At 40.2% G+C, this 9839-nt stretch overlaps 1 protein-coding gene across 1 annotated transcript; it reads left to right on the top strand.

Moving 5' to 3' along the window:
• The first annotated feature begins 4485 nt into the window (after positions 1-4485).
• On the top strand, positions 4486-9839 carry LOC139376176 (ADP-ribosylation factor 1). Its single transcript, XM_071118449.1, has 5 exons — positions 4486-4601; positions 5173-5354; positions 5549-5659; positions 7147-7271; positions 7445-9839. Exons 2-5 carry the CDS (start codon positions 5210-5212, stop codon positions 7604-7606), a joined length of 543 nt encoding a protein of 180 aa, XP_070974550.1. The 5' UTR covers positions 4486-4601; positions 5173-5209; the 3' UTR covers positions 7607-9839.

The raw sequence follows: 9839 nt of genomic DNA, 5'->3' as shown, positions 1-9839 counted from the left end.
GGTGGTGGTTGCTCCAAGTCTCCCAGCTAACACATTTGGTTCCTTGGAAGTTGTGGGAATTCACGTTTCTGGTTTGCCATTGGTTCTGGGAATTAATCCATAAGTTTACTTTCTGGAAACTTATATTTTTAGGTTGCAAGGATGTTCTGAGAACGTTTTACTCTAGTTGCTTGAAAGTTTTCCTGGGAGGTTTTATTAAAGGGAAACTTAAAAATGGTTCAACTTCATATTCCTCATCTCCAGCACCACCCCAACATCAACATACTGTATATGAAAATGGTGAGTTTCTATGTTTTGTAGTAAAAAAGATCATCAGTGTGAGACGTGTGATTTTAACCAATTGTGAGAAGGCATTACCTACTTAATTGCCTACCAATTGTCTACTAATTGGTTGATGATGTCATTGGAAACATATTTTTTACTACAAAACATAGAAACGTGGAATTTTCACATACAGTATGTTAATGTTGGGGTGGTGCCGGAGATGATGAAGTTGAACATTTTTTACATTTCCCTTTAATTTACTGAGAATGGAAAATATAGGTTATTTAGGTTTTTTGTTTATAAGTTTCACTGAATGATTCAATAAGACTTGTAATAACACTGCTAGCTAATCCAATGTTTACACAGACTATTTGCATTGATCCCATTATTTTATTCTTATCTATTCTAATTTTTTTGCACTGACTCTCTGACACAGGCTCGATGTACACTCACTGGACTCTAATTCACACACCATCACAAACTACACTGACACTCCAACATACACACACACACAGACACACACACACACACAAAACTATACCGCCAGCTGGTTTTTCAATACATTGTGCGGATAGGAATAAAGAACTCTCCGGGAAGAAAAAAGGCAGAGGTGTATGTTTCATGATTAACTACTTGTGGTGTGATTGTAGTGTACAGGAACTCAAGTCCTTTTGACAATCGACCTAGAATTCATCACAATCAAATGCCGACCGCATTACCTCCCTAGAGAATTTTATTTGGTTATCGTCACAGCCGTGTATATTCCCCCTCAAGACGATACCACGACAGCTCTCAAAGAAATACACTGGACCAAGTGAAACTGCATATCCTGAAGCCACATTTATTATAGCTGGGGACTTTAATAAAGCAAATCTGGGAAAACGCTACCGAAGTTATATCAACACATCGCCTGCAGTACTCGCCCTTCAAAAACTCTGAACCCTTGTTACTCTCCCTTCCAGGATGGTTACAAGACCCTCCACCAACCATCCCTTTGGTAAATCAGATCACAACTCCATTTTGCTCCTCTTAACCTGTAGGCAGATTCTCAAACAGGAAGTATCAGTGCTAAGGTCTATACAACGCTGGTCTGACTATTCGGAATCCATGCTTCAAGACTGTTTTGACCACACGGACAGGGACATGTTCCAGGTTGTCTCTGAGAATAACATTGAATTATAAACTGACACGGTGACTGCGTTAATCAAGAAGCATATATGGGATGTTGTTCCCACTTTGACGATTAAAACCTATCCAATCCAAAAAACGTGGATAGATGGCAGCATTCACGCAAAACCATCACATTTAACCATGGCAAGGTGACTGGGAATAGGATTGAATACAAACAGTCCAGTTGTTGTCACGCACTGACCTTAGAGATCCTTTAAATTCTCTTTTTGGTAGGTCAGGGTGTGACTAGGGTGGGAAATCTATGTCTATATTTCTTTGTTGGCCGAGTATGGTTCCCAATCAGACGCAGCTGTCTATCATTGTCTCTGATTGGGGATCACACTTAGGCAGCCCTTTTTCCCACCTTCAGTTGTGGGATCTTGTCTTTGGTTGTTGCATGTGTTGCACTCCTAGCTTTACGTTCATTGAGTTGTTTATTGTTTTTTGGTGGAACATTTAAAATTAAAGAAAATGTACGCCTACCACGCTGCACCTTGGTCTACATTTAATGACGAGCGTTACAGTTGTACCCTCCATAAGGCAATCAAACAAAAATGTCAGTAAGGAGACAAAGTGGAGTCGCAATTCAAAGGCTCAAACACGAGATGTATGTGGCAGGGAATCCAGACAATAAGCGGATTATAAAGGAAAAAACAGCTCCGTCATAGACACTGCTGTCTTGCACCCGGACAAGAAAAACACCTTCTTCGCTCTTTTTCAGGATAACACGGTGCCGCCGACGACTGTGAGTAATTGTTCTCCGTGGCCGGCGTGAGTAAGACAGCTCCGAGACTGGATTGTGTCTAGGCACAGATCTGGGGAAGGGTACCGAAAGATTTCTGCAGTATTGAAGGTTCCCAAGAACAAATTGGCCTCCATCATTCTTAAATGGAAGAAGTTTGGAACCACCAAGTCTTTCTAGAGCTGGCCGCCCAGCCAAACTAAGTACTTGGGAGAGAAGGGCCCTGGTCAGGAGGTGACCAAGAACCCAATGGTCACTCTGACTGAGCTGCAGTTCCTCTGTGGAGATGGGATGACCTTCCAGAAGGACAACCATCTCTGCACTACTCCACCAATCTGGCCTTTATGGTAGAGTGGCCAGATGGAAGCCACTTCGCAGTAAAAGGCACAACAGCACACTTGGAGTTTGCCAAAATGGACCTAAAGGCCTCTCGGACCATCAGAAACAAGATTCTTTGGTCTGATGAAACAAATATTGAACTCTGGGCCCGAATGACAAGCGTCACGTCTGGAGGAAACCTGGCAGCATCTCTACGGTGAAGCATGGTGGTGGCAGCATCATGCTGTGGGGATGTTTTTCAGCGGCAGGGACTGGGAGACTTGAATGATTGAGAGAAAGATGAACGGAGCAAAGTACCGAGATCCTTGACGCTCCAGAGCGCTTAGGACCTAAGGCTGGGGCGAAGGTTTTACCTTCCAATAGGACAAAGACCCTAAGCACACAGCCAGGAAAATGCAGGACTGGCTTCAGGACAAGTCTCTGAATGTCCTTGAGTGGCCCAGCCAGAGCCCAGCCAGAGCCCAGAGTTGAGCCCGATTGAACATCTCTGGAGAGACCTGAAAATAGCTGTGCAGGGACGCTCCCCATCCAGGATCTGCAGAGAAGGATGGGACTAACTCCCCAAATACAGGTGTGCCAAGCTTGTAGTGTCACACCTAAGAAGACTCAAGGCTGTAATCGCTGCCAAATGTGCTGAGTAAAGCATCTGAATAATTACAGTACCAGTCAAAAGTTTGGACACACCTACTCAAGGGTTTTTATTTATTTTTACTATTTTCTACGTTGTAGAATAATAGTGAAGACATCAAAACTATGAAATAACACATATGGTATCATGTAGTAGCCAAAAAAGTGTTAAACAAATCAAAATATATTTCATTTTTGAGATTCTTCAAAGTAGAATGCCAAGAGTGTGCAAAGCTGTCATCAAGGCAAAGCGTGACAACTTTGACGAAAATATATTGTGATTTGTTTAACACTTTTTTGGTTATTTACATGATTCCATATGTGTTATTTCATAGTTCTGATGTCTTCACTATTATTCTACAATGTAGAAAAGAGTAAAAATAAAGAAAAACCCTTGTTGCCGGCGTGCCAGGAGGGAGATTCCAAAATGTGGGAAGTGTGCAGGAGGGCATGGGACAGAGGAATGTGTAGTTTCAGTGGAAAAAGTTGTGTCAACTGTAGGGTTGCCCATGTTGCTGGAGATCGGAAGTGTCCGTTGTGAGAGAGGCAGAAGTAGAGGAGGATGGTTTGGTCAAGGGACCCTGAGAGGATCCCTGTGAGTAGTCTGTGTTGTTGGTGGCGGTAATGCAAGATAAATTGGATGCCAACTGCCGTTAACCCTCACAGACGAAGGCAAACCATTCTAGCCAATGAGATGGCAGATACATGTTTGAACAACCACAGTGGTTCTTGCTATCAGGAATCATTGGGATGCCCCTACCCCCATTGAAGTTTTAAATGGTTAGGTAAGGCTTATGGCTAAGCTTGAGTTTAGGGTAAAGACATCTGAAGGATCCAGGGTTGCACTAACAGGCATAAATAACTCTGATATTTCTTTAATTTAAGTAGGCAAGTCAGTTCAGAATTTTTTATTTTATTTTCAATGACAGCCTAGGAACAGTAGGTTAACTGCCTTGTTCAGGGGTGGAACAACAGCCTTTTACTTTGTCAGCTCGGGGATTCGATCTTGCAACCTTTCGTTAACTAGTCCAAAACTCTAACCACTAAACTACCTGCCATCCCTCTAAAAATATAAAGTGTTTTTGTCTAAAAGATGACAGGATGTCACGTGTCCTACTTATATCAGTACACTCATAACAACCTGAGCATTACAACACGTCGTTTTGATCAAATAACCCTCTTGTAACAAATAATCCATTCGATATTTTGTTGACCAAATTCGACTCATTGATCTCCATACAAAAACTCCTTGCTTGGTGAGCGAAAAAAATAAGAAAAACGCCATCTGCTGGAGAAGACAGACTGTAGCCCGAGTTTCCCCTCTTCCTCTCTGGCCATGTGCCAAAGGCTCTGTTTCGGCCGTTTCACGGAAGTAATTCTGGAAGCTCTGACGTGAACAAATAATAATCGCCATCTTGAGGAAGGAAACGCCTTGAAGAGGAAAGAATTGAAAACAACTGTAATTTATACTCTTGATGTTTGAATATGATAATAGTCATATTTTGCATGGTTTTTATTTGCTAAGTAGCCATATAACGTCAAATGGATTCATTTCATGGCGTCTAGCTAGTTAAAAAGTTCTGGAAAAAACGTGCCAGGTGGCTGGCAAGGCTAACTTAGCTGGGCTCCACTTGCTAACGTCGCTAGCAAAACATCCAGCTAGCTAGCTTAGCTAAGTAGAGAGCTAATTTATAGCTAGCCGTGTGTCTAATTTCAAATCACTGCAAGACAGTTTTGTACACGATGCTTGTCTTCCTTTATTCAACTGGCTAGTATATAAATAATTTGTATAACGCTAGATAGTTAACGTTACCTAACTGAAACAGTTGACGCTAGCTACATGGTTAGCTAGCTCACTAGCTTTCTGTTGGAACTTATCTTGCTAGCTTAAAAAATAACTTGTCAGCAAGTTTATAAACTAGGCATATTGAACAACTCACAAATGCTTAAAATATGGGTTAACCTATAATTGGCAGCGCAAAAATACACTGACTGTTTCGAAGCTGATTGGTTTTTCTCTTGTTCTCTAGTTTTCCTTCTGACAAAGTTGAATCCCTCATCTTCACTATGGGGAATTTATTTGCAAGTCTCTTTAAAGCATTTGGCAAGAAAGAGATGAGGATCCTCATGGTGGGTCTCGATGCTGCTGGTAAAACAACTATCCTGTACAAGTTAAAACTTGGAGAAATTGTAACTACCATTCCAACTATAGGTAAGCAGTAGTACTGGTGTTATGTAGGCCTAAATGTTGTTAGCCCAGTTTGTATGTCTATCATATTTTGTGTAACATTGAGACTTAAAATGTTTTTAAAATTAAAAACAGCATAATTCATTCCCTCTAGACATGTTCATGTGTTGCCTCAATTAGGTTGTACAGGTTATTCATATCTTCTCTCCTCCACTCAGGTTTCAACGTCGAGACAGTTGAGTACAAGAACATAAGTTTTACAGTGTGGGATGTAGGCGGTCAAGACAAAATTCGACCGTTGTGGCGTCATTACTTCCAGAACACACAGGGTAAGTTATGTGCAGACAGCAAGTCATTTCACTCCTGTCAAAGGGGTGAACAGACTAGAGCAGGGCATGGCATTAACTTTTTAGCCACTTGTGCTTTTGACAAGTAAGACTGATTTTTTTATTTATTTTTTTCTTCCAAAAGCTCAAGTCACTTACCTATTGTATGATACAAGGAACCACTTTACAAAATAAAATGCATTACAAACTTTTTTAACATACAGAATCAGGCAAAAATGTAGGCTACATTCTGCCTTATGGCTTCTTTATTTATTCAAGCCTGTCTCAAATTACAACAATGCCCCTTTAAGGCTCTCCTGGAGGATGGTGCGCCACCCTTGGTAGCCTATAAAATATTGCAACATTACAATTACAACCAAATACAAAATGTCTTTATAAAATAATTCCCTCCGGGGCTCGAAATTAAGGGTGTCTGGACATCCCTAGGTTCAACAGACTCTGGAACAGTTATGGGACGGCTGATCCAAAATTCTTACAACCACTTAAAAAAATGTAAACGCAATGAGGCTGTTGCAACAGATCAGACCGTTTAGCTTAAAACGTTGATAGTTTTATTTCTTCGTATTATAAGCTAAACAATGCACACATGGCTGTAGACTACACGCAAATGTTCCAAAATGCAATTAGCGGGAATACACTTGTTCCCAAAAGCACGCCGCACTGGTGAGTGGTTTCATCTGACCAGGATGAAAATATCATTTTGAAATTAAAAGGGTAGATATAAAGATACATCAACTAGCATGAGTTACTAATATGACTAGGATTATATCTTTAGCTGCTGGACAATAAAATAATGTTGATTTGAAAACCAATAGAACATGAGAAAAATGCATATGTCAATGGCATATTAAGTGTTTATAAAATAATTCCCTCAACATTACTATGGTGATATTTTGGCTGGGCTACTTTGAAACAAGGTAAGACATGCTTCATAAAATTACATAAAATGTCCAGGTTTTAAACAATTAAGTTTGTGGTTAAATAGTTTCAAAATGCTGACCACTTCCGCTCAGATTCAAGGCGGGTGATGTGCGATGCGCAACAGGCAACTGTCCTTCACTCTCCAGTCTTGTGACCATTTGATCTGAATTAACTGTGCCTCGAGTATGTCAACAGAATCATGCCTTTAGACGTTAATGTTAATTATCCTTTATTGTATTTGAATATTTAGCATCGGTTTGAACATATCACCTACATTTTGACATGTAGGCTTTTTTATTGGTGTACATGGTAAAATAGATTTGAATAGTATTCCAATGTTAGCCCCTCTGATCGAAATAGGCTAATTGTTTGATATTGTGATTTTTGTGTTAATTAAAAAAAAAAAAGTTTACTTGTCCATTCGGACAGCTTAAATCTATATACTTCTTGTCCGACAATAAAAAAAACTTGGCCTGGACAAGAGGGCAAGCATTAATGTTGACCCTGTAGAGGCAAGTCAGGTGACTCAAAATGTTCACGTTTTTCAGGTCTTATCTTTGTTGTGGACAGCAATGACAGAGAGCGTGTGAACGAAGCCCGTGAAGAACTGATGAGAATGTTGGCAGAGGATGAACTACGAGAGGCAGTCTTATTAGTATTCGCTAACAAACAGGTATCCTACATTTTTTATCATCTCAACTATCCAGTGTATTATGCCTAAAAGCAGCTGACTTGCATTTTTCTGTCTTAATAATATAGAAATGACTATATACACCCCTGTAAATACTTTGGATGTCTTTCTCTGGCTTGGCTTTTGTCTCATAATGGGAAAATGTCTCTTTTCAGGACCTCCCAAATGCTATGAATGCGGCCGAAATCACAGACAAGCTGGGACTGCACTCCCTCCGCCATAGAAACTGGTACATCCAGGCCACCTGTGCCACCAGCGGAGACGGTCTCTATGAAGGACTGGATTGGTTGTCTAATCAGTTAAAAAACCAGAAATAGGCCTAATCATCCGCTGTCCTCCTCAACTCACATATACCGTTTTCACACTATCCTGCCGACCCAAACCGTACGTACAGTGGCTCGCTCGGATGATTTCCTTTCACATTTTCCTTTCCAGCAAGGTTCTAGCAACTGTGGTAGATGAGAACCAGGCCGATGCAGTACAGCTCGGCTTAGTAGTGTGAAAAGGGTAACACTATCTTCTCTCTTCCCTTGTTTGTACTCTTCTGATGTTGCAAATTGAGCTACTTTTGTCAAAACGTACCTACTGGAAAGCTGCCCTCATTTCTCATCTCTAGTTACAACAATACACCATATGGGCCAGGGGGGATAATAACCCAATCTTGGAAAACTGTCAGGGTTTCTTATTTAATGTAAATAGTCCATTTCTGGGGGGGGGGGGGGGTTGTTATGAGGCAGCTTATTGCACACTTACAAAAATCAACCTTGGTTATTTCCTCTTGGCCGTTGGGCAGACATACTCGTGTGTAGTAAATGGAAAAGGGAGGCACATTTTTTTTTATACCAGCTATCATGGGACCCCGTGTCTCAACCTAACATTTAATGACTGCATTATACGTCAGCTGGTAATTTGTACTGTAAGAAGGAGCGTTTCATTTTTTGGGGGGGGTTCTGAATAATGCATATATACAGATGCACTACTTGAAACAATTATGGTTTAATACCTCAATGCTACAATGTCCTGCTCTCCCAAAATACCATTTATCAAAACACTGGCATTAACTAGTTGTACTGTGAGAATGTTCTTGAGGTGAAGCCTAAAACAGAGCTCTTGGGTTTCAAAGTCGAAAAGTCTTGTCAACACTTACCAGCTTTTTTTGTGTGCCATATCATTTTGAGAAGTGGCTGCCATGCAGTCTGTTCCTCTGAGTCTCATCATTCACCTGTTTTATGATGAACAGAGGTGCAGAGGTGTCTGTTCAGCATTGTTTGTATGACAGCGGCCTTTGTGGCAATGAACCTGAATTTAATAGCAAAAAAAGTGCAGGATGTGGTCCATATGTTGGTCTTGTTGGCGAGCAACACGTGCATGTTAGAGATTCTGCACAAATCAACAGATCTTCACAATGCCTAGAGAAGCAGAATTCCTTCCTGCCTATCCATTTGCTATAATAATCACATATCCTTTGCAGAATCTATCTCAAACGCACTTTGTCAACGGGACTAGCCAATTGATTGTTTACATTTTTAGTCTGCACAAGCATTCTGTCGTTACCCCTCCTGTCAACTGCAGGTGCTCAAGGGTTGGGATGCCTTGATTTCCTCAACATCCTCATCACAATGACTTAGCGCCACAACAACCCTATAACTTAAGGTGTATGCTATGTGATGCACTGGTTTGACAAAACAGTTATAGGCCTACATTCTGATGTACTGCATTAGCCTCCATTATGACCTCAAGATGTTGTTTTCATGCCTTTTTATTGAAAATGATAAGTATATTAATTGTTTTGGAATGAGGCATGTATCATGTGTCAGTAGCAAAAATAAATCTGTATGAGCTCCACATTTTTGAAATTAGTGCTAGTATCTTCTCTCCTTTGCAGCTCATGTTGTCCTTGGCAAGTTCTGAGGTATACTTTTGTCCTCATGTCAAAGAAACATGCTGTTCCATTACGAACCTTTGAGCTTCTTATCAAAAGGTTTTGGGTGTTATTCCACCAGCAGGGCTGGGATTGAATTGAAGGCAGTCAATTCAGGAAGTGAATTTGAAACTTGATTGTAATACACTTTCGAAATGCTTCTACTCCACAGTTTAAGTCGTTGAAAATATATGCGTTTTATTTAATTTTGCTTCCTGAATTGACCCCAGCCCTGTCCACCAGAGTGCTATGGAAATGTCTGCTTCTTTTAAAGGCGTTGGATTAAAACAACTTCTCTTGATTTTAAACTGATTGCTTGAACCTTTGTTGAAAACATTGTTAATCTCTTTACCAAAATGTCTAAACAGGTATTTTTTTTAAAATGTAAAGTTTGTTAATTTTTTTTTAGAAAAGCACTGTAATTAAAGCAATTAGATAATGTTTACATGTTCTGTCTCTCTTTGTGCAGTTAAGTGAAATGTAAATTGGATTTGATTATGCTGACATTACATCATTAACCTCTTATCTCCTTGGACTCAAGGAAGGCAACATGTATCTGAATGAATCTACCAACTGTCACTAAGCAAAGTGTATTTCAGTTCACATATTAAATATTGAAAACTTCCAAG

The sequence above is a fragment of the Oncorhynchus clarkii genome, chromosome 20 (genome assembly GCF_045791955.1).
Source record: "Oncorhynchus clarkii lewisi isolate Uvic-CL-2024 chromosome 20, UVic_Ocla_1.0, whole genome shotgun sequence".
Lineage (NCBI taxonomy): Eukaryota > Metazoa > Chordata > Actinopteri > Salmoniformes > Salmonidae > Oncorhynchus > Oncorhynchus clarkii.
Note: the sequence above shows the minus strand (reverse complement) of the source record. Positions and strands in the feature narration are given on the sequence as shown.

What these genes read in the sequence shown, in the direction of transcription:
- LOC139376176 (XM_071118449.1), top strand. Translation starts at nt 5,210, where the DNA reads ATGGGGAATTTATTTGCAAGTCTCTTTAAAGCATTTGGCAAGAAAGAG. An exon ending in AACTACCATTCCAACTATAG is followed by an intron (nt 5,355 to 5,548) that starts GTAAGCAGTAGT and finishes TCCTCCACTCAG; the next exon opens with GTTTCAACGTCGAGACAGTT. An exon ending in TAGTATTCGCTAACAAACAG is followed by an intron (nt 7,272 to 7,444) that starts GTATCCTACATT and finishes GTCTCTTTTCAG; the next exon opens with GACCTCCCAAATGCTATGAA.